Here is a 24388-nt window from a genome sequence, read left to right as displayed (position 1 = left end):
TCAAAAGCTGAGGCTGGAAAGCTTCCGCTAGGCAGCAGTCTGGCTCCCAGAGCCCAGCAGGCACGGCCCGCACTTTGTGAAAACATCACCTTTAACCCCTGTCCAAAAATGACAGCTAAAAGCCGACAGGATTCTGACTTTTATTCTTAGGTAAGAACAGATAAAGAACAGGGACAAGTAGCAGCAAAAAGGGCCTGTCATCTAATCCGGCTGTGTCCGGGCCTCAGGAAGCGCACCTGCGCAGGACACACACCACTCAATCCTCGGGGACCCTCAGAACCTCACTTGGGGCCTGAAGTGCATCTGCTTGGTGGCATTGTTCTTCATTCCGGTCTTCAGCATCCACTTCGATTTCATCCTCTGGACATACTGCATGTCCCGCTCATGCAGAAGAGCTGCTCCTGGGGTTGCAGAGGGGACAAGAAATGGGGCAAAGGTTTGTTATTTGTGATCAGGAAAAAACCCCAATCGTGAGAGAGACTCTCAGATCTAACTGGAGGATGGGGGGCGTGGTAACCAGGTTCTTACTGTGAAGAAGGGCGCTGACCTGGGGTCTCCACGTAGCGCGTGGGGGTTATACGTGCCCAGAGCTACAACCACCTGTACTCGCACACGTGTCTCTGGGACAAGCCTCACTAGTTCCCGTCACCTGGACGGGTCTGTAAGCCCCAGAGGTAATGCCCCACTCATCAAAGGTGACAGAGAAAGGCAGACACTATAAACTGAGTCAGGTGACAGTTCCTGACAAGAGTAAGATGAAGTCAGCGTCTGCTAGACCTAGGTGGCAGCCGCGGGCCAGGAAGCCAGTGTAACTAAGCACAGCGGCACTGCACACGGAGCTTATCCATCTAGGACTTTCCATGCCCACCTCAGGGAGCTCCCCCCGTCTGCTCCAGGCCCCAGTGAGCTGATGGTCTCCCCGAAGATCTAAGCACTGAGCTGCTGTAGCACATGCGTTAGGACAGGCAACCCACAGATCTGCCAGGGGGTCCTGTTCTTGCCCCCATTTTATAAATGAGGAAACAGAGGCTTTGGTCACTTAAATTACTCATGTTCCTCATGTAAGAACCACCTAGTAAATCAGGTAAGTCGAGTCTGACTCCGTAACTCGAGCTGTTTGCCCCAAGGACACTAGTTAAGTCCTCCGTATAACCTCCAGGATAATTTCCACCTTTGTTGACTACCAAGTACTTATTTCTGTAACTACTATTATATGCCATTTTAGAAAGTTACCGTGCCAGAAATATGAAGTTTTTAAGTAATAGAGCTTTGGGTTTATTGCCATAAACATATCAAGTAGTAACATAAGGCCCCAGAGCCAAGAAGTTCCGTTTCCTTTAGGGAGGACCCATAAGGACATCAATGGAAAGGACTCCATCCAAGCCCCTCGGGTCCTAGGAGGCCCTGGGCTGGTCCACGGTGGTACCCACACACCTGTGCTGCCGGTCCATCCCAGGGCTCTGTACTGCTGCAGTATCCGGCCCACGGCCTTCTGATTCTTAGCAACTGCCACAGCCCGTGACAAGCCAAATCGCTGTTTGTAGTATCTCATCAAGGAGCGGTGACCCACTCTGGCACCTGTTTTTCAAAGAAGCAAGATGGAGATGCTGAACTGGATAATATTTCAAGGTAGAGCAAGGACTTTCTAAATCAGACTTTCAAGGGTTTCTAGCTGGAAAATGGACAGCCAGAAGAAACAAAGTTCTATCCGCTAAAAAATAAAAATGAAGTAGCATATTAGAAAATGAGACACGGAAAATCAAAAAATAGGGGGATTTTAATTTTTTTATTTTTTATTTTTTTAATAATGAATTTATTTTTTATTGGTGTTCAATTTGCCAACATACAAAATAACACCCAGTGCTCATCCCATCAAGTGCCCACCAAAAAAGAGAGGGACTTTTAAAAAAAGAGAATGGCAAGTCACTGTTACTTGAAACACTCAGCATCTGCTGTGTATGCTTCTCTACCGATTAACACAGCAACACCTGCTAATATGGATAATAGGGCCAGAAACTTTTTAATACAAAGATAAAGCACATAATAACCCTGATGTTCAAAACCTAAAAGTCACAGTCTGGGTCTAGAACAAAAAAACCAATCCACCTTTCTTCTGCCTAAATTCTCCGTAGTGGTAGTTCTCAAGCTGCTGATTTCTTTACCTCCAGGGACATCTGGAGACACTGCTGGTGGTTATACCTGGAGGAGGCGGGCTAGCGGCTAGCAGACAGAGGTCAAGGGTTCTGCTAAACATCCTGCAGTGCACAGGACAGTCCTCCACAACAGTCATGTGGCCTAAAAGGTCCCACGCTTAGAAACCCTGCCCTGTTGTTTTCTATGTGACAGAAATCACCTGGGAGCCAGAATTCTAAAGGATGATTAAACTGCATTCCCTCTACAGCTTTTGCTTATTAGCAGAATCTAGTAAAACTCTGCAGGCCCACCATGCTTTCAGAGACGAGTCACTGTGGATTCCCCGGCCCGTTCCAGGAAGCATGTACCCAGCCTCAGCTGCACAGCAGGAAAGCGAAGGGGGCAGAGCGGCTCCCTGACTCGGGCGCCCTCGCAGCAGGGGCTCTCACAAGGTGGTCCTGGCACAGCGGTATCAGCCTCACCCCAGGGCAATCGAATCTGACACTAAGTGTGGTTCTCTCACAGCAACAATAATCAGGTACCTTCCCAGACAAACAGGGAGCAATTCCACGACAGCACGTGTCCACCGGGCACAGAACTGCCATTCCCGCTGCAAAGGGGTGAAGGACACGTGGCGGCGGCGAACCACGTGCACAGCTTCCAGGAGAGTCTTACATTTACTTATATCAGACCAGGTCTTTCACAATCTTTTGTGTAGAAAGACCATGAACAGGAGACTATAAATACTCCAGATGGCTGTATTTGCCTTTAGGATCTAGACCTTTCACTTACATGAAAAAATTCTGTCAGGTTATTTTAAGTCCCGATAGCTGGGGCAAGCCACCTGGAAAGGTTTGCTTGCTACACGAACATGGGAAAGTACTTACTTTCATAGGATGCAAGAGATGACTCCCCCCCAAAAAAGACCCTTTCAATTCAAAGATGAGTTGGTTGTTGGATACCAGCAGAGATGAGCCTGTCCCCTTGAACCTGTTTCTTCTGGAAGCCACCCTAAGAGTTAACAAAGCTTCTAGACCACAAGGAAAGGATACGATGCAGCTGACACACGAGACTCCAGCTTAAAAGAAGGCTGCTACAGGAGACCCCAGCACCACTATCATTTTCTATTTATAGTAATAGGTCAGGACGCTCTAGGTTTGCCACGCTCAAAATCATTGGTAATGGTAATGGTAATGCTGGGTCACTGGGACAAAGTAAAACAATGTATAATGGTAAGCAGACTTTGGACATATGCATCTTTGAAGAACACCCCTGAAAATTCAGGGTTCAGGGTTGAGTTCATTACTCAACGCCAAGGTTTGTGCCCCCAGCAGGGGAACTGAAAACACAGTTCCTGTCAATGACAGGAAGCCCCATGAATAACGTGCCAGGAACAGCTCAACTTGAAGGCCCTCATCTAGGAAAATTATTTTTATTTTTATTTTTTTAAAGATTTTTATTTATTTATTCATGAGAGACAGAGAGAGAGAGAGAGGCAGAGACACAGGCAGAGGGAAAAGCCGGCTCCTTGCAGGGAGCCCGACATGCGACTTGATCCTGGATCCTGGGATCCAGCCCTGAGCCCAAGGCAGACGCTCAACCGCTGAGCCACCCAGGCGTCCCGGAAAATTATTTTTAGAACACAGTGTGACTGCCCAATAAACAGGAGACGGGTTATGCCCTAGTGATGGCAAAGCCACACTCTGTCCATCGACCTTTCACCATCGCAATAACCACTTTAAAACTGTCTGCTCCTACTTAACAAAGAGACAGTGGAAAAGAAATGACCTCCAGCTGTAATTTTCCCAAGATTAATTACATCTTCTCGTGGATCCACCACCAGTTTCATCCGGCTGCCCAGCTGCTCACTGCCTGCGTCTTTCACAACAACTTATCCACAGGAGCTGAGGAGCAGGGAAGTAAACTCCAGGAAGCGAGGAGCCAGGCCTCAGGCTTCGCATACATGCTCACAGTGCCCCCTGCGGGTGCTCTTTGTCACTGGCTCTCCGATCACCTACTCCTTGGTGACTAGATCTAGGATGGCCGAACGACCGCTTCTGAAACCGGCTGAAAGTGGACCCTACTAAGTGTGGTCGATTAAATGTCACCAAGGTTTCCACAGTAGATTCCTTCTCAAATCAGCTTCATGCTAACATCCATACTAACTCAGTCGAGTAACTGAAAAGGTTTCTGATTGGTAGATTCGTTCAAAGACATAAACAGGGGACTGGACATCCTGCTGTAATACTGCTCCTCGGTTACGGGGCCTACTCAGAGATCTCCCACTCTCCCGGCTCATTAGAGAACTTCCTAAACCAGGACTGAGACATGAGGGCAAGTCAATGGACTAGAAACCATCATGTCTCACTGTGATCAAGATGGACAGAAGGATGGCGAGTTTTTAACAGAAGACGGTGGAACTACAGGTGACATGAAAAGCAAGGTATCAGTCCACCTGGAAGAAATTTCAGAATACTAGCAAACTGATTCATGAAGAAAGTTATTTATTAAACAAATTCTTTCTTTTTTTAAGATTTTATTTATTTATTCATGAGAGACAGAGACAGGCAGAGACACAGGCAGAGGGAGAAGCAGGCTCTTCACAGGGAGCCCGACGTGGGACTCGGACCCCAGGATCACCCTGAGCTGCAGACAGATGCTCAACCACTGAGCCACCCAGGCGTCCCTAAACAAATTCTTTAATAAGGCCTCACCAATCATCTGTGAAGACCCACTAAGCTAGTGAAGGACTTAGATTGTTTTTATTAGTGGCTCTCATTCTTCTCCAGGTCACAGGTGTTTTTAAAAAACTACAGTATCTCCACAGAAAAAATGTACCTGCCCATCCATCCAGTTAAAAAAACAAACATGCATGGCCACACAGGTGATATTAAAAATTTCACTCATTTTTTTGAGAAGGCGAGTGTGTGTGCTTGCAGCTCAGGAGCAGGGGGAGGGCCAGAGGGTGAAGCTGACTCTCTGATGAGCAGGGCGCCCTGATGCAAGCACTCTATCGCACGACCTCAAGACCATGACCTGAGCTGAAGGCAGACACCTAGGTAACTGGGCCACCCCACACAGGGGACTAAGCACGATGGCCTTTCCCCAGGAAACGGCACATTCAGACGAAGCAACGCGGACGGCCTGGTTAGGAGCCTGCACGGTACTGCTGCTCACGTCTCTCCCGAGTGTCTACAAGGGTGGTACCTCTTGTAGGGCCGGAGTGTCTACAAGGGCGGTACCAAACCACTTACTATTCTTCACTACTCCCTGTCCTGAGGCTTATTATCTAATAGTAGGTGGCCAGCAGCAGTGAGCAAGGAATCCAGGCTTTAAAAACCAGGGAAACTGGACCTTCAAATTAATCTCATGCCACTGTCTTCTTCGACTACATGAGGATGTAGAGACAAGCAATCTGCTGCACGGTGCTGCAGGCCACTGACTGATTCCAAGCCCGAGGCCCCTTAGCCCACAATGGTTCCCTCTGCTCTGCTTCTCCTGGTCTGTGTCAGGCCCAAGACAGTCAACCTTACTTTCCTTTTAAAGTCACCTCCAACCCCTCAATTACTCAGTCAACAAACATTTATCTGGCTCTCGTGTGCCTGAGACCCGGTGCTGAGACGAAAGCAGCGACCTTTTAAAAAAAGTAAAGGGGGAAGAGAGGCAAGCAAGCCAACAATTACAAAGGAGAAGACTGTTCCGACAGATAGGCAAGTGTCCCAGGAGCAGAGGAGACTCCCCACACTCAGGGCAGGGGCTGAGTTCACAAAAGCTGATGGAGGGGCGAACCCAAGTCTTAGCAGCAGTAAGACAGAAGCACCAGCCATGCAAAGTCCCAGAGGAGGGAAACTGCCATTGGGCAGGTAAAGGGATAGAACAGGATACCTGGTGGGGGTCGCACCTGGAAAAACTAACTTACCGGAAGAACAATGGCTCCCCCTGGAGGAATTCCAGAGGAAAAGGAAACAGACTGGCGTCTGTTCTGGGAAGAACGCTCTGGGTGGTAGAGAGGACACCAGAGTGGAGATGGACACATAGGAAGCAGTAATGATGACATAGACAAGCGTTCAAGAGAAAACAAAGGAAAAAATATTCAAAGGCTGTATAGGATTTGCACTTAGTAACCATTTCTATGTGGGAGAGGAGAGTATCCTGACAAGACGCCCATTTGGGGCTTTGGCTAATCTTAGCTCAATCATCCTAGGAAAAGGTGTTTTCTAGACCCCCCCCCAAAAAAAAGACCCCTAAGTAAAGTTGCAAAACTTTTATGTTTAAATGAAAATTTCTCTCAAATAGACTGTATCTCTTAAATAGGATATGCTCATTGTGCACAGTCTGGTATAGAATACGCTGGAGTCAACACAAAACGAAGCCCCCGTTCATAATGACACGCCAGACGCTACAGGGATCATCTTAGTCAACTCGGGCACAGTCCGGGTCATCGCACTCTCCAGTCAAGGACGTGGATGCTCATGAGGTAAGGGGCTAAAGGAGCCCGCCCTGGAAATTAAGTTATTCAGCTTATTTCTGCTATAGTGTACTGACATTTCCACCAGAGGAAGACTACAAGAGGTTTTCTGTAATGTATTTTTGCTCCTGTGTCTTGCACAGGCCACAATGCCACGCCTGACAGCGCCCTCATCATTACAAGGAGAGTAGAGTCAGGCTCCGCCCGCCCCTTCCTCCTACGTCACACTCTAAAGCTGCCCTTGGCCTCAAAGGTGATTACTCCGAGTTAAGGAGCTGTCTGTACCTAAGCAGTGCTATTCTACGTGAAGAGCCGTGATACAAGACGGTTTCTTGAGCAGTCAGCTCCACGAGCAGGATAGCTGCTCCTGCCCCCACCGTTGCTGCACACCTCCCAAAGCCAGGTAGGGAAGACGTGAAAAAGGCTTCACTGACTAGGGTCTTGGGTCAACTCTTCACCCTACTTAAATTGCAGCGGGCTCACAGGTCAAATAAGGCTAATGGACTCTAACCCGCTTGTAAAGATGAAATAATATACCCACGTATCAAGCCACCTTTCAGTAAATAGTATTATTAGGACTTTACTATCTCCATGGCTCCATGCCAGTCCCTTCTCACAGGTGCTTCTGTAGCTTCTCCCATTCTCATCAGCTAATCCTAACACTGGAAGCAATAGTGGATGCTTGTCAGACCCATAGCTTTTGTCCCCCCACCTTTTCATACCCACCATTTCAGTCAAATCTTGTTCCCTCAAGTAGCAGGCACAATTCAAACTCCCTGCCTCCCTACCAGAATCAGAATACAGAGGCAACTGGACACTGTCGTTAGGTACGCCTGGGACAGACTACCAGCTGGAAGTCTGAGCAACACGAGGAAACAGGAACCAGTTCAAAGAATAAGAGCGGGGCCATGACTTACAAGAAAAACCTAAAGGAGCCAATAATAATAATAATAATAAAGAACCAAATGCAAAATGTCTATGTATTTGAAAGGAAATGACTGATCAAAGCACTTGGAATCGTAACAGAAGTAAGGAAAAACATTGATCTAATTTCAATGAAACAGCCAACACAGAGCTAAGTGGCAACCTGCAGAATTTACTATGTGTCTGAGAACATAGAATTTAAAAAGTTTAGTAACTATCTTCCTCAGTATGGAAGGGGACTGATGTGACATGCCTAATAAATAAGCTATTTATCTTTGACAAGTGCACTTACCAGAAGGTAGAATCAACTCCATGGTTTCATCATCATATTCTACTGTCTTTTCTGAAGGCAATTCCTCAGTCTCATCAGGGTGGTCCCCTTCCTTGTAATCCGGATAGCTACTCCTGTAATGATGGCATTAATAATGGCATTAATACAAAGACTAACACCCCAGATTTAATTAAAAGATAAATTGTATTTGCAAAATGGCAAACCCACTAGCTACCTCAAAGCAGGGGATATACAGCTACAGGCATGGCAAGCTGAAAGGTTTAGTAGAAGAACCAACCTGGGTGCATCCTCTGTAATAAAAAGCACGTAAGTGACCTATAAACTCAAGATGGATCACAGACCTAAATGCAAAACGCAGAACTGTAAGAATGCTTAGAACAGAACATGGGAAAAAAATCTAGATGGCTTAGGGTTTGATGAGGACTTTTTACATACACCACCAAAGGCACGATCCATGGAAGGAATAGTTGGTAAGTTGGACACTTTGTTAAAATGAAAAACTTCTGCTCTGGGGAAGACAATGTCAAGGCAATTCAAACACAAGCCGTTAGATTGAGAAAAAATATTTGCAGAAGACATATCTGATAAAGGACCATTATTCAAAATACACAACTCAACAACGGGAATACAAATCAGATTTAAAAATGGGGCAAAGACCTTACTGGCCACCTCACTAAGAAACACAGATTGCAGACAATGATGCTTCACAGCGTGTCACCAGAAAAATGCAAAATCAAATGAGATAACACTACACGTATATTCAAATGGCCAAAATCCAGAATATGACAACACTAAGCACAGGTGAGAAAGTGGAGCAGCAACAACTCTCATTCACGGGTGGCGGGAACACAAAATGATGCAGCCATTTTGCAAGACAGTTTGGTGGTTGTGCAAAATCAAACATACTCTTTACCACAGGATACAGCAATTGTGTTGTTTAGTATTTATCCAAAGGACCTGGAAACATGTCAACACAAAAACCTGCACACTGATGGCTACGGCAGCTTTATCCATAATCGCCCAAACTCAGAAGCAACCAAAACATCCTTCAGTAGGTGAGTGGATAAATGGTGGTACATCCAGACAGACAATGGAATAGTATTCGGTACTAAAAAGAAATGAACTAGTGAACCATGAAAAGACACAGAGAAAACTTAAATGTGTATTACTAAGTGAAAGAAGCCAGTCTGAAAAGACAAGGAGGAAGAATAGGTGGACTCCAGATGATTTTCAGGGCAGTGACACGACGCTGTAAGCTACTGTAATGGCAGATACACGCCATCGCACCTATGTCCAGACTTAGAAAATGTACAACATTAACAGTGGAGCCCCGATGTAAGCTATGTACTTGGTGATGAGGAGGTGCTAGCGTGAGTTCATCAACTACAACAGATGTGTCACTAGTGAAGGATGTCCATAACCAGGGAGGTTACCATGCTCGTGTGGTTGTGGGGAGCAAAGATTACATGGGAGATCTCTGTGCTTTCTGCTCAAATTTCCTATTAACATCAAATTACCCTTAAGAAAAAAAAGAGAGACTGGGAAAATAATCTATAACTGAATTCTTTCTTTCACCTATTTGTTTCTTCCTAAGATGGTTGCCAGCTAGACAGAAGAGAATGTAGAGCTGGAGATGCAGCTCTCCTCAATTTAACCATTCTAAGAACAAGTTCTAGAATAGAATTCCAATAGAATTCTGTGATCACAGTTCTTTCTAGGCCTGTGTGTCCAATATAGGAGCTAGGAGCTACGAGTCACATGTGCTTTTAAGCACTGAGCTTTGAAATCTAGGTAATGCAACTAAAAAAATTAATTTTTAAATTTTTAACTTAATTTCTAATTAACTTAAATAGCCATATGCATATACCTAGTAATTACCGTATTGGACACTACAATTCTAAAAGAACCTCTGTGTTCCTAGAAATGTTCTCAAATATATAATTGGAGATAATTGGAGAATAATTGGAGAGTTACACGTCAAATAATTGGAGAATTACACGTCAAAATGTTAAAAGTTAAGACAGATAACCCAATCCCAATAGAGAAACAGACAAGACTTGATCAGACACCTCAGCAGAGATATCCAAATGACCAATTAATATAAAAAGGTTCTCAACTACATTCATTATTATCAGGGAGATGCAAATTAAAACCACAATGGGATACCACTACCCAGCCACCAAAATGGCTAAAATAAAACCTTTTGTTCAATGCAAAAGAAGAATGAGAAATCAGGAGGAAAACGCAGAAGGATGATTTAAGAGACCAGGACTTTTCTGAACACATGTATCTGGGGACTGTGCATGCTTGGCATGGTAACTACACACAACTGCTTGTGTAGCACACCCGTGCTAGGTCAGGACACCTGTGCTAGGTACTGTGACACTGGGAACTAGCTGTTCAAAAGTGCCTGGCACAGATCCCTCGCATCATGGACGAATTATCCAACTTTCTAGTTAAGGGTGAACCACCTATGGGATAATGTCACCATCAAATGCCTGGGTCGGGCCTCGTTCAGCAACCAACTTTAGGAGACTGCTTGTGATTCAAGGACTCTTAGGGAAACCAAAGGATGAAATCTAACCTCAGTCCCTCTGTTTGCAAGGTAACTGGCAAAACTGAGCTCCTAACCCTTTAAACAACAAAAGAAGAAAAACCGTTTCCGAGGTTTTTCAAGTCGGACAAACTTCACTTTGGGCCTGAGATCGTCTATCAGATCTCTTATATTAAATGTGTATGTTCAACTCTCATAGTCAGTTTCTTATCTACAAACCAAGAGGGAACAATCACCCATATGGAAGAGTTATAAATTATAAAGCACATACTGTACTGTGCCAGACACGTGGTAAGCACTGGCACACCTAAGATCAATGCAAATACGATGACCTCACTGTGCTTACAAACCACAGACTTACCTAAAATCATAGAAGTCTGCAAATTCCAAAGCAGCATTGCCATCTGTGAAGAGCTTACAGTGGCTTTTGTCATTCATGTGTGCCTGTACAGCTTCCGTGGAGTAGAAGGATTTCCCCTTCTCATTGCACCACAAGCAAATCTTCCCAACACCAACTTTCTCTCCTGGAAAAATAATTTGAAGACAAAACATAAGAGGAGCTTTCTGCCGCCAGGTTAAAGCTCACAATTTATCTCCACGATTCAAAAAACATGCATCATTTCTTTATCTTTACGAAATAAGCAGATAATTCAATAAAAGACTGACGAGAAACAAAAAATGAATGTTCCCTTAAAATCTGTCCCCCAATAATGTGGTATTTCCTCATTAAAAGGAAAATTATTGTACTCACCCAGATATTTAATCAGTCCCTTAAGATCTGAAAGATATTCTATATCGGGAATAAAGAAGCTGTGGACTTTAGTCATATGAGCCACATTCTTCATCAGAGAGCTTGAGTGATGGGGACAAAATAAGCAGTCTGTTATGGGGATGGCACCAATGAGGGGGCCTCCCGCAGCCTCCTCCTCCTCTACGTCCTGCTCCTCCACGTCATCCACGGCGTCAGCATCCTCACATTCCAACTCTTCATCAGAATCAATATCTTCCCAATCTTCAAGCCAGAGATTTAAAAAAAAAAAACAGTTTAAGAAAGTGGTAACTACAATAGAAGAAACCATAATGATTCATAAATAGGGATGGTACAGTCTTACATCTGGGGAGACAGAATGCTAACTACATCCAAGGACAGACCCTCTTTTAAGATCTCAAGTTTAGCTGGTCCCTTCACACAGACGAGCTTGTACCGCTAAAGACTCCTTAATCTTTCTTTTCCAGCATACAGTAAACTACTTGAAGGAGTCTGTACTTCCTTCCTAAGCCTATATGAACACATACAATCCATATTAATGGGATGTGGGATGAGAGCAGGAGGGAATAAATAGCTCATAAAAAAGAGGAGGCTTGGTTGCTGGCTCCACCTCCACATTTCAGGTTAGCTAGTTGATTCTGAAGCCCCCGTTTTGTTGTTTTAAGCAACTAAATTAGACGCAGAGCCATCCTACCTAGAAACCCAGTAGAATCCCAAGTCCTACATTCGTTGGTGCAGGCGGTATCATGCCCTCCTATGCGAACGTCAAATGCCTCCTCATTCAATACAGAAGTCATCAACAACACCCAAAGCATCCAATCAAGAAACAGGCGGAGGACACGAACAGACATCTCTTCAAAGACACAGACGTGGCCAACAGACATGTGAGAAAACGCTCCACATCCCTCGGCACCAGGGAAATACAAATCAGCACCACAACGAGATCCCACCAGTCAGAATGGCTAAAGTTAACAAGTCAGGAAATGACAGATGTTGGTGAGCCTGTGGAGAAAGGGGAACCCCCTTAATACACCACTGATGGGAATGTGAACTGGTGCAGCCACCGAGGAAAACAGTGAAGGGTCCTCAAAAAGCTGAAAATCGAGCTATCCGATGACCCAGCAATTGCTCTAATTAGGTATTTACCCCAAAGATACACATGCAGTGGTCCAAAGGGGCACCTACATCCCAGTGTTCACAGCAGCAATGTCCACAACAGCCAAACTAGGGAAAACCACCTGGAAGCCCAGCAACAGATGATGCGGTCTCTCTATATATACCATGGGCTATTCAGCCGCCCCCCAAAACCAAAAACAAACAACAACAACAACAAAAAAACCCAAACCCTACAGAGGGACGCCTGGAGGGCTCAGCAGTGGAGAATCTACCTTTGGCTCAGGGCGTGACCCCGGCCGGGGTCCTGGGATCGTGTCCCTGCAGGGGGCCAGCTTCTCCCTCTGCCTGTGTCTCTACTTCTCTGTCTCTCTCATGAATAAATAACATCCTTAAAAGCAGAGGGTTTCATGCTAAGTGAATATAACTCGGAGAAAGCCAATTATCATATGACCTCACTCACGTGGAATTTAATAAACAAGGCAGAAGTTCCTAGAGGAAGAAATAAAACAAGATGAAATCGGAGAGGGAGACAAACCCCAAGAGACCCTGATCATGGGGAACGAACTGAGGGCCCCCAGGAGGGTGGGGGGGCAGGGCTCCTGGGCCATGCGACGGGCCCTGAATCACTGACCTCCACCTCTGGAACCAGCAATGCCTTATAGGTTAACTGGACTTAAATATCAAAAGAAAAAGAAAAAGAAAGCAGCAGCAGCTCCAACTATTCAGTCATGACCTATCGACCTCTCCATGGACTCCCGCACGGACATCCGGGATCGGCGATGACAACGACGGCAAAACGGTGAAGCGTTAAATAAAACGGGGGCGACCGGAGCCGTGGAGTCCCCGGGGCCTGTCGGGGAACGTGTCCCAGCCGCCCGGGCCCGAGTGCGCGACAGGTAACCGCGGACGCAGTGCGCGCCGGCCTCGGGAGGGCATTACCGTCGTCGTCCTCCTCCGGGTGCCCGTCCGGGTGCCCCTCCGCCGGCCGCCGCCTCGCCAGCCTCCTCGCCCGCTGCTCGAACCACTGGAGGCGCGGGGGCCTGTCGGGGGCCGCGGGCGCGGGGCTCCGGGGCGGCTGCGCGGGCGCCGCGGGGGCCTTGGCGGGGGACGCGGCCGGCCGGGCCTTGATGGCCTGCTGGATGGCGGCGTTCAGGGCGTCCTTGTCCACGCCGTCCGCGCCCAGCCCCTTCTCCAGGTTCTTGGCGTTCCTCAGCTGCACCTGCCGGCTCACGGCGCGCACCGCCGCCCTCTCCAGCTCCGCGTGCCGCCGCGACTGCAGGTGGTTCTCGTAGGCGTTGAAGGACGCGAACCTCTTGCCGCACACGGCGCAGTAGGTGGCCGCGCCCTTGCTCTCCGGCTCCGCCACGGCCCGCTGCGCCCGCACGCGCTCCTGGAAGCCCTCGGCGCTCACCGGGCCCATGGCCGCCACCTTGCGCTTCAGGTTGTAGCGGTGCCAGTCGCTCTTGTAGTGCGCCCGCTGCACCTCCGCGTCGCCGAACGCCACCCGGCAGGTGATGCACGTGTAGGTCGCCATCGCGGGGCCCACGGACCAGGCCACCCAGGCAAGCCCGCCGCCCCCGGCCCGCGCGGACCCTGCCCCGCACGCGCCGGCCGCGCTCTGCGAGGACTTCCGGCCCGCCAGGGAAGTTATGCCAGCGGGGCAGGAAGTCCCGCCTCCGAGCCGCAGCCACGCCCCCGCCGCCGGCGCCGCCGCCGGAAGGCGAGGGCAGGCCCGGGACTGGCCTGGCCCCGCCCCGTCGGCCTGAAGCGGGTGTAGGTTAAGGCGGCACGGGGAGGGCGCGGCAAGGGTCGGCCTGACGGCGGCGCGGACGGGGCCACCCCGACGTGGATGTTGATTGGGCCAGCCCGAGGTGGGCGGGATCGGGCCAGCCCGAGGGGGGCGGGGATTGGGCCAGCTGGGCCAGCCCGAGGTGGGCGGGGACTGAGCCTGAGGTGGGCGGGGATTGGGCCAGCCCGAGGTGGGCGGGGACTGAGCCCGAGGGGGGCGGGGACTGGGCCCGAGTGGGGCGGGGACTGGGCCCGAGTGGGGCGGGGACTGAGCCTGAGGTGGGCGGGGATTGGGCCAGCCCGAGGTGGGCGGGATCGGGCCAGCCCGAGGTGGGCGGGGACTGAGCCCGAGGGGGGCGGGGACTGGGCCCGAGGGGGGCGGGGACTGAGCCCGAGGTGGGCGGGATCGGGCCAGCCCGAGGTGGGCGGGGACTGAGCCCGAGGGGGGCGGGGACTGGGCCCGAGGGGGGCGGGGACTGAGCCCGAGGGGGGCGGGAACTGGGCCCGAGGGGGGCGGGGACTGAGCCCGAGGGGGGCGGGAACTGGGCCAGAGGGGGCGGAGACTGAGCCCGGGGGGGCGGGGACTGGGCCTAGGGGGCGGGGACTGAGCCCGAGGGGGCGGGGACTGGGCCCGAGGGGGGCGGGGACTGAGCCCGAGGGGGGCGGGAACTGGGCCAGAGGGGGCGGAGACTGAGCCCGGGGGGGCGGGGACTGGGCCTAGGGGGCGGGGACTGAGCCCGAGGGGGCGGGGACTGGGCCGAGTGGGGCGGGGACTGGGTCCGCGGGGCTCGGGGTGGCCCCCGCGCATCGCCCAGCCGGTCGCTCTCCCGGGGCGCGGAGGACGGAGCCGGTGCCGACACGTCCGGGAAGGGAGACCCGGGCCGGAGGCTGCGGGAATTCGCAGGGACGCGGGGTCCGGGGCAGCCTCCCCGCGAGGGGCGCGCGCGAGTCGGGGGGAAGGAGGAGTTCGGCCGCCCCGGCGCTGCGCCCCCTCCCGCCCGCCCGGGCACCCCGCTTCCGGGGGTGCGGACACGCGGCTGAGACGGGCGCGGGCGGGGGCGGGGCGGGGGCCGATCAGCCCGACGCTGCGCTCACTCGCGGGGGCCGGGGGCCGGGGGGCGGCGGGCACGGGGGGCGTGGCCCCCGACTGCAGCCCCGCCCCCCGAGTTCAGGACCCGAACCTACTGAGCCACCCCGCGCTCCCCCCATCCCCGACCCAGGCGCCCCCGCAGCCGGCCACCGCCCCGCCAGGAGCCCCCGCACCCAGGTGCCCCATCACCCAGGCACCCCCCGCAAGCCAGGCGATCCCCCACCCAGGCGCCCCATCACCGAGGCGCCCCATCACCTAGGCGCCCCCCCAGTCAGGTGCCCCATCACCCAGGCACCCCATCAGCCAGGTGTCCCATCATCCAAGCACCCCCCACCCAGGTGCTCCATCACCCAGGCACCCCCCAAGCCAGGCGATCCCCCACCCAGGCGCCCCATCACCGAGGCGCCCCATCACCTAGGCACCCCCGAAGCCAGGTGCCCCCCAGTCAGGTGCCCCATCACCTAGGCACCCCATCACCCAAGCACCCCCTACCCAGGCGCCCCATCACCCAGGCCCCCCCCGACCCAGGCACCCCATCACCCAGGTGTCCCTCAGCCAGGCCCCCCCAAGCACCCCAACTGATGTCCCCGCGTACCCCTTGGAGTGCTGGATCTCAGGGAAGCCGCCGTCCTGGCTCCCCAGACCATCTCCTTTCTACCGCCAGGCTGGACACCCCATCACCCAGGTGCCCCCGACGCTGGCGCCCGCACTGTTCAGTATTTGAAACGAACCTCTTACCGCAGAAGTTATCCGATGGGGATTTTTATTCCAGAAAACTTGGTTTTGAGATCATCAAAACCTTTTCAAGTTGCTCAGCCGGCCGGAGAAGAGGCCACCTCAAGAAATGTACGGACGACTAGCCATCGCCGGGGAGAAACCAAACTGATGTGTATTTTCATGCTTTTCTAAAAAGTAAAGCCAAAGATGGCTGTGTAAGGAGATTTGGGTTTCTTTTACTTTTTTCTTATCCTCCTGTGGTTCTTCCAGCATCTCGTCATTCTTCGTGTGTCATTTCCTTCCTGCCTCCTTCAGTCCGTTTTCATGAGCCCCCACTCCAGCGTCTGAAGCCCTGGGAGTTCCACACCCTTTCCTTTCCCTCCTGCGGGGACCCCGAGGTCTGCACACCCCAGGGCCCCGCTCGCCCCCACCCCCGGGGCCTCCTCTTCCCTAAGCCCTTCTTCCTCACAGGTCACTTTTCCCCATTGGGGATGGCTGCCTGATGCCCAGAGAATGCAGCTCCGGCTCCTTTGCCTTCCAGTAGCTCCCGTTCCCTGCCCCCGTGTGCCCAGTCTCCGGGGGGTGTTCCTGCCACACCCCAGCAGCTGACACCGGCCAAGTCCTGCACGACAGCCCGACTCTTCTGACACCGGCGACCTGGCGACAGCATCAGCTCCCCAGGTTGAGGACTCCGTTCCACAGGACTGCACCCACGTGGACCCCGGGAGCAGGTCCAGGGCCACCCGTGCAGACCCACGGCCTCGAAGCCGCCTGCCCCCTGCAGTTTGACTGATTCGCAGAGTGGCTCACGAAACTCAGGAAACCCGGTGACTTACTAGAGGACTGGTTTATTAGAAAGGATATGAAGAGATACAGATGAACAGCCAGAGATGAAGACAAACACAGGGTGAGGTCCAGAAGGGTCCTAAATACAGGAGCTTCTGTCCCCGTGGAGCTTGGGTGCAGTCACCCACCTGGCACATGGATTTGTTCTGCTTCACTAACCGAAAAGCTCTGACCCCACCGTTGTGGGGTTTTATGGAGGTTTCCTTAGGTAGGCATGACTGATTAAATCTTTGGTGATTGAACTCAGCCTCCAGCTACTTTCTCCTCCCCACAGGTCGGTTCCCCTGGCAACCAGCTCTCATCCTTAGGCCATCTAAGGGGCTTTCCAAAAGTCATAATCAAAAACATAGTCATCCTCTCAACACTTAGGGGTTTTGTGAGCTCTACGCCAGGAATGGACAAAGACCAAAGGTATATTTATTATGAATCACATCATCACACTGTCCTTTAAAATACTCTTCTAATTCTAAATTAAGGAATCTTTACCCTCAAGGAGTTTCTTACAATTTGATAGGGATGATAAGAAATACACAATGAACACATTAAAGACTGGGTCACTTACAACAAAACATAAAGGGGCAATGGGATTTAGGATAGAAAAATCTCATCCGACTAGAGACCAGAAAAGTCTTCATTAAGAAGCTGACATTTCGGGATCCCTGGTGGCGCAGCAGTTTAGCGCCTGCCTTTGGCCCAGGGCAAAATCCTGGAGACCCAGGATCGAATCCCACGTCGGGCTCCTGGTGCATGGAGCCTGCTTCTCCCTCTGCCTATGTTTCTGCCTCTCTCTCTCTCTCTCTATCATAAATAAATAAAAAATTAAAAAAAAAAAAGCTGACATTTCAGATGGGTCCTGAAGGAGCGGGGAAACTGAAGACTTCATCTGCAAGTGGAGAAGGGAGGTGGAAAGTAGAAGAAATACTGTGAAGGGGCCAAACTAAGGGACATATTTAGGAAGAATGTTAGTCTAGTTTGCATTGAAGCATAGGATACAGGTAAAGATGAGGAAATAGGATTAGAGAGGATTAAGGTATTGGGTAGAGGATTGAATTCCATACTTTGTTGTTCATTCTTCATTTGCTAAAACAGTAGGCACTCAAAATAAATGTTGCAGTTTACATGGGCATCAGGAACAGAAGTGGTCCTTGAGATCCAACAGCAGTACCTGGAATGGACTGGAAAAATACTTGAAAGGAGCAGGTCTGTAGCCAACAGCTCCTCGGTAAACGCAAGATGTTTGACCAAGGGACCTTGTGTTGAACTTCTCTGCCATATACTCAGAATATTATGTTAATGTGTCTAATTCCTGTTGACCGTACTATGAAAAAGGTTTCTTACCTAATTAATCGTTTTACTGAAGAATTTAAACTGAGACTGCCCATGTAAAAAATTTAGATTTGAAAATCTTAAAAATTAAAATTCTTTCTGGATACTGTGACACAGCCCTCAAGATCATTTAATTGCCAAACTAGTGAAGTTATGTTACACACTGTAAAAGTGATAGTATCAATGACGATGTGGTTCTTTTTCAATCCTGACAGATGTTGGGACATTGATTTTTGATAATTACAAAATTTAAAATAAGAGGAAATAAGTTCACCTCAAGTCAGCTGAGATACTAACATTGATATGTAGTGTTCTCTTGTGACAGGCTTACTACTTTCCACGTACCTATATTGCAGTAGCAACTTGGTTTTTAAAAGGAAAAACTTAAAAGCGTTGGATGGGATTACTTTTGGGGGATAACAAATAATATAAAAACTAACATTTAGTAAATGGTTTACAAGTTCTGTGAATTTGGTGTTCATTAAAAAATGTTAAGTAAAGAATTATGATTTTTAATAGACAATTGTAATAGGTTTTACTACCTCTTGATTTTTGGGTGTCTAGATATGCAGAGTTTTCTGTTCTTAAATTAACAAAGAAGTGAGAATACCTGGTTATCACAGCATTTACAGTAGTATAGATCAGCTGATTTCTGGATTCTTTGAAAAAAAAAAAAACCTAAATATTCAGTCATTAATATTTAGTAAACTTCTGAACTATTTAAAATTATGATCATTCTTAATGTATCTAAAAAACAAAAAATTAGATAACATAATATACTAGAAAGAGAATATGCTCTGGGGACAAACTGGCTTTCCCCCTTACTAGCTATGTGACTTTGGAAAATTGATTTAACCCTGTCCTTCTGATATATGCTCTTACTGCTGCTTAATTGTAGAGTCATCAGGATTACACGTGATTGTAACTGTAACTGAGTATTTTCTATGTATTACACGAACAGTTGGCAAACTTTTCCTATAGGTGGCATGATAGTAAATGTTTTGGCTTTGTTAGGCCTATGGTCCCTGCCACAATTATTCAACTTTTCTCTTTATATAAAAAGAGAAAATATAAAAGCAGCCATAGACAGTACATAAATGAGTGTGTCTATGTTCCAAAAAACCTTTATTTATGGATGAATTTTTAATTTCATATATTTTACACAAGTCATGAACTCTTCTGATTTTTTCCAACTATTTAAAAACCTTTAAAAAATCATTCTTAGCTGCTATTCCATATAAAAACAGCCGCAGGCCAGATTTGGCCCGTAAGCCATAGTTTGCCAAAGCCAGTCTTAGACACTGAATTACACACTATGGGATGCAGATGCTATAACTTAATTTTATAGATGAAGGAAACAGGTATAGATCTAATGTGAATGACTTGGAGCCTCCCAGCCAATGTTAGATCCATTAAAAATGGCTAGTTTAGAACCTCACACGTGGTCCAGAGTCAACTGAAAAAATAGACATTTTTGCAACACTTTTCATCTTTTTTATTCCACAGCATTTCCGGGATTATGAGGCCAATATACTGCTACTCCTACTGAAAGAACTTTAGAGTTTTCTTATAAGCAGGTACTTGTTGATTGACTTTGTTTTAATGTTTGAAAAGGTGGTTTAGTTGAAACACAGGTAGGAAAAAAAAAAATCACTATCTCAGTTATATATAGCCTTTCCCCCCGCGAAAGTGCTTCAGATACTTTTTTCCATTCATTCTAAAAACATTCTTGTGTAAGAGAATAATTAGCTCCCTATTTTTTGTTTGGGGAACCCGAAGTGGTAGTTTGAGGATGTTATGTGGCTTTCACATTGTACCTTAAGGGGTCATAATATTAACATTAGAACTAGAACTGGTATTTATGGCATCCCATACTAACTTAACTGCTGCAGTGGAAATGGAGGAATAATACACAAAAATCGATTTCTGAGACTTTCTACCTTCATCATGATACAAATGACCTATGACAACTACAGTTTAATAAGGGTTTTCAGAATAATTTCCTATCTTGTAACTAATATAACTGAAGCAGTGTATAAAGAACTACATCAACCTAAATTATAAACAGAAAGGAAAATGTTTAAGTCACTTTTTTCTTAAATGTAGATTTGCTTCTTGCCTAAAATCAGCAGTATACTAGCATTTACTATTTTTTAAAAGCTGAAGAGTTGCACTTATTTCAAAGATAAGAGTGAGACGCTTAAATATGTTGAGGGTGTTTGCCAATTACAATTATAAATATTTCTTTTCCTAATAATCTATTACATGGGGGGAGTGGTTTAAAAATCACTTCTGAGATTTTTTAGAGTAAGGAAAAAGCAATGATGATTCAAAATGAGAATATAAACACGGCTGTAAGCCTGGATTGACTTTCCAAAGCAAGCTTGAACTTCTTGAGCTCTGCTTCATTGTTTCAGGTCAAAATGCATAATCAATGTATGCTATTTCCATTGTCTCATTTTGCTCAGCGTTCTTTTGCAAAGCATTTTTTCTACAACTCCTTTACAATTAAAAAGAATCCATGTTTCACACTTTAATGAATGCATAAATTCTCACAGTAAGGGGTAAGTAGTCCCCACTGGGACTGGATCAATTATCGGGGTTTACTGTTACTATACCTTAAAATCAGAAATAGGATTATATACAGTACATCCACCAACACATTCACATACACACACACACACACACACACACACACAACCCCACAGCACCCCTCTTTGTCTGAATTAGGAGTACTGTTACTGCATTGGGTACATCTGTAATGACATATGTTCTGGAATAAATAATGAAGTACATGTCTGGTTATGATGCTACTACCCATAGCAAGTTGGTATGTCTCCTCCAAAGTGTTAATAACACAATTTCCTACCCTAACTACCTCGCCATCCCCAAACCACTTTTAATTTATAGTTCATAATATTTGACCCTAGTTTTATTGTTTGTAACATCAACTCTAGAGTTTATCTTTCTGTAAGCTTGTCTAATGACTCTTAACACATTCTTTAGTTACATGGGTCACCTTCTTGTTTTCCCCTCCATGAAGAAATTGAAAAGACTGAAAACTTTTTGACTTCATGGCCAAGAACATTTTTTAAATACAGAAACATACACATAAAAAAAAAAAAAAAGAATCCTGGTGACAACTATTTTATAAATATGTGACTGTATTGTTCTTTATGTCCAGAAACTTGTATTGAATAGAATTCAGGTATATTCCTCCCTAACCCACACAGTTCATAGATCTAACACCAGGTTTTTGTACCAAAATGGGCAAGATAATGAAGGCACAGGCTCACTTTGTATCAGTAAAGGACATCAAACACAGTCATGAGGCACTAATGACATATAAGCATAGTCAGTCACAAAAAGCATGTGTTGAAAGTCCTCAATAATCTCCCTTTACATTTGGCAAAATTCAGTCTAGATATTTTAATACCTCAGAAAAAATAAATAAGAGATGCTACACTAAAACATCAGATTACCTATCGTCTTTAGGAATAGAAGGAAAGGGATAAAATGAAGGGAAGGGACAACAGCTTTCCTATATTCTTGGATTATCTTTCCTTTCTCAGGGTCTCAGACGTCTGTATGCATCTGTAGAAATGCCAGCTGTACCTGAAGATTGAAGGGATTGTTGGTAGTTGGCTGGCATGGTCCCTCGACACTATTAAAAGTTTACATCACAAAAACAAACTTAGCTTGATTTCTGCGAAATCCTTTGCTAAAAGCCTATGTCAATTTGGTTATTTGAAGGTGATCTAAAAAGTTTTAAATAAAGGAAAAATATATTCTAGCTTCCCAGCAGAAACAGGTTCTATTTTTAGACTTTAGTAGCAAGTAAAGACGCCTTAAAGCCAAGCAAATTTCTCTCCCACAGGAGACGCGCTACAGACTACGGAAGCAGTCACTGTTTCTCTACTGCCGATGACAACATCACTCACAGAACATACCAGGCACGCGTTTCACAACTTGAAGAGACTTTGTCCATGACGTAATAGGAGAGATGACGATTTAACTTGGGTCTGAGCAAGCAGAACAGACCTGCACTTGACAACATCTCTGACAAGTACCTGACGGCCCAGCAACCAAACGCAGCCCAGTCTGTGTTTCCATCAAAACCCCTGTCTGTGCGATACACCATTACTTGCCTTCCAGGGGTAACACCACCGAGGGCAAGGCCAGAGCTGCCGTCCACGGAGCATGCCACTTACACAGGTAGGCCTAAGTCTATGACTGCAGAAACGACGTGGAAATGTATCAGCCTATCCAAAGTATTTAAATATATTTTTTAAATTATCCCTAGGAAATTAATTTTGATGATATTTCCCAAGTCCTTCGATTAAAGATACCGTGATAATTTTTGTTTTTTTTACATCAGAGTCTACCAGAATTTTTTAACTGTTTCCAAGTATCAGTAACAAAGGAGATGATACTGCTTCGTATTCACAACTAATGGTTAATATTTCAGTGAGTTACAATAAACTGTTTGCATGCTTGAAAAATTAATTGTAAAGAAAAAATAAGGAGTACTTATAAGAGGATCCCAATAATTTGGTGTTTTTCCTTTAAAAACAACCTCTAATATTCATGTCTGACACCACAGTATGTATATATATATATATGTATGTATATAAAGTTCATTTCCATGCTTATTACATAAAAATAACTATAGGAAATATCAGTATCAGCTGATATATATCCAATCAATTCACTGCAGAAGGAAAAATAAGAAAAAAATCTGAAGTAATCAGTAAAGCTCACAGTTCAAAAAAATTTTTTTTCTTTTTTCTTTTTTTTTTTTTTTTTTTTGCTTGTTTCAAATTTTTTTGGTAGTTTTCTCTGTGCTGTGTTGAACAAGTTGATTCCCAGACTAATGGCCTCCGAGTAGATTTGAAAGGAAGCCCGAAGACTTCTTATTTTGCTGTGCTTCTGCTTCTTGGTCTTGTGAGAGTCCCAACTCACTCTCAATTTGATCAAGCTCTGACTGGTCAAGTAGTTCAAAGTCATCACCTTCTTCAGTGTCTGTGTCGTCTCCTGGGCTGGGGGCAGCCTGAGAGAGTGCTTGCTGCGCGCCCTCTAACTGCTCCTTGATGGCAGCTGTCACTGCGGCCGTGATGGCGTCCCCAGCCAGGTTGCGCATCAGGTGAAAGGTTTGGTCACTGCTCAGAGGAAGGCTGAGACCAGCCGCCGACTGCCTCTCTCTGCTCGTTCTCACACCGCTGTCCAGCTGCTCCTTTCTTCTCCTTTGCTCAGTGGGCAAGCCAAGGCTGAATTCATCTTCATCATTTGTTCCCATGCCATTTTCTACAGATGGAAAATCGGAAAGGTCTCGAGAGAAAACTTCTTCGCTGGGTCGATCGAGATCTGTGGAATGTATCACACAAGTTCATGCTTGAGCACCATGATGAATTTGAAACAAAAGAACTGTCTGAAAGGAACTCTGATTGTAATCGGAACCCTCTAGGCAGGCTTGGCGGCCACTGGCCTCCCAGCAAATCAGCTTCGCCACAGGCTGGACCCCTTTCGAATGCGGGACACCGTCTCTCTACAAGGACACCAGGACCCCACGTCCCCGCTACGGCTTTAGTTTTCCTCTTAAGCACAAAACAGGGTATGTGATGACTTAACATCCAACCTGTCTAACGTTAGCTTGAGGCTTGACTGAAGTTTTTCTAAGTTTGTATTTAAATTCCAGTGAGTTAACAGAGTGTTAGCCTCAGGTGTTCACTCTAGTGATTCAGCGCTTGCAGACAACACCCCGAGCTCATCACACGCGCCCTCCTTCACCCCGTCGCCTAGTTCACCCAGCCCCACCACCTCCCCTCTGGAAACCGTGGGTCTATTCTCTGTTCAAGAGTCTGTTTCTTGGTCTCCCTCTCTCTTTCTTCCCCTTTGCTCATTTTTTTTTTTGCTTCTTAAATTCCACAGATGGATGAAATCATATGGTAATCAGCATAATACTTTCTAGCTTCATCCACATCATTGCAAATGGCAAGATTTCATTCTTTTTATGGCTGAGTAATATTCCAGTGTGTGTGTGTGTGTGTGTGTGTGTGTGTGTGTGTGTGTGTATAAACCTATATATAATAGGTTTAAATGTTCATTGTAAACAAAACTTTCATCCTGGCCCAGGGAGGGTATTAGCTGGAAGCCAGTGTGGATATGTATGATCAAAAAGTTTAAAAATATTTCAGTTGGAGGTTTTCATGGGTTCTGGTATAACAAACGGTATTATCCTGTCTCAGCATTTTCCTCCATGGAGGGCAATGTCTTAGCATCTGTAACCTATGTTTGTTTAATGCAAGGAATTAAAAGAAAATATTCACTGAGTGGGGCACTTGATGGGATGAGCACTGGGTGTTATT

At 47.1% G+C, this 24388-nt stretch overlaps 2 protein-coding genes and 1 long non-coding RNA gene across 8 annotated transcripts in view; 1 reads left to right on the top strand and 2 right to left on the bottom strand.

The window, feature by feature from the left end:
- Positions 1-126: 126 nt before the first annotated feature.
- On the bottom strand, positions 127-13884 carry ZNF622 (zinc finger protein 622). The gene is made up of 6 exons (XM_072825063.1): positions 13196-13884; positions 11123-11383; positions 10733-10895; positions 7818-7930; positions 1435-1578; positions 127-401 (listed from the first exon to the last, which is right to left on the bottom strand). The coding sequence occupies exons 1-6, from the start codon at positions 13788-13790 to the stop codon at positions 274-276; spliced, it is 1404 nt and encodes a 467-aa protein (XP_072681164.1). The 5' UTR covers positions 13791-13884; the 3' UTR covers positions 127-273.
- LOC140632744 (uncharacterized) lies at positions 13202-23502 on the top strand. Its single transcript, XR_012030438.1, has 2 exons — positions 13202-14127; positions 15799-23502. It is a non-coding gene; the product is annotated as an uncharacterized lncRNA (long non-coding RNA).
- RETREG1 (reticulophagy regulator 1) overlaps positions 16680-24388 on the bottom strand; it is a 121294-nt gene continuing 113585 nt past the window's right edge. For all 6 annotated transcript variants that reach the window (XM_072825056.1, XM_072825057.1, XM_072825059.1 and 3 more), the window contains one exon: positions 16680-23387. In XM_072825056.1, coding sequence (XP_072681157.1) covers positions 22894-23387 — 494 coding nt within the window. In that variant the 3' untranslated portion in view covers positions 16680-22893. The remainder of the gene's footprint in view (positions 23388-24388) is intronic.

This window comes from Canis lupus, chromosome 4, assembly GCF_048164855.1.
Source record: "Canis lupus baileyi chromosome 4, mCanLup2.hap1, whole genome shotgun sequence".
NCBI lineage: Eukaryota > Metazoa > Chordata > Mammalia > Carnivora > Canidae > Canis > Canis lupus.
The sequence above is the reverse complement of the archived record's forward strand: the minus strand, read 5'-3'. Positions and strand labels throughout refer to the sequence as shown.

What these genes read in the sequence shown, in the direction of transcription:
- ZNF622 (XM_072825063.1), bottom strand. Translation starts at nt 13,790, where the DNA reads ATGGCGACCTACACGTGCATCACCTGCCGGGTGGCGTTCGGCGACGCG. An exon ending in GGGACTGATTAAATATCTGG is followed by an intron (nt 10,896 to 11,122) that starts GTGAGTACAATA and finishes TTATTTTTCCAG; the next exon opens with GAGAGAAAGTTGGTGTTGGG. An exon ending in GGGATGGACCGGCAGCACAG is followed by an intron (nt 402 to 1,434) that starts GTGTGTGGGTAC and finishes CTGCAACCCCAG; the next exon opens with GAGCAGCTCTTCTGCATGAG.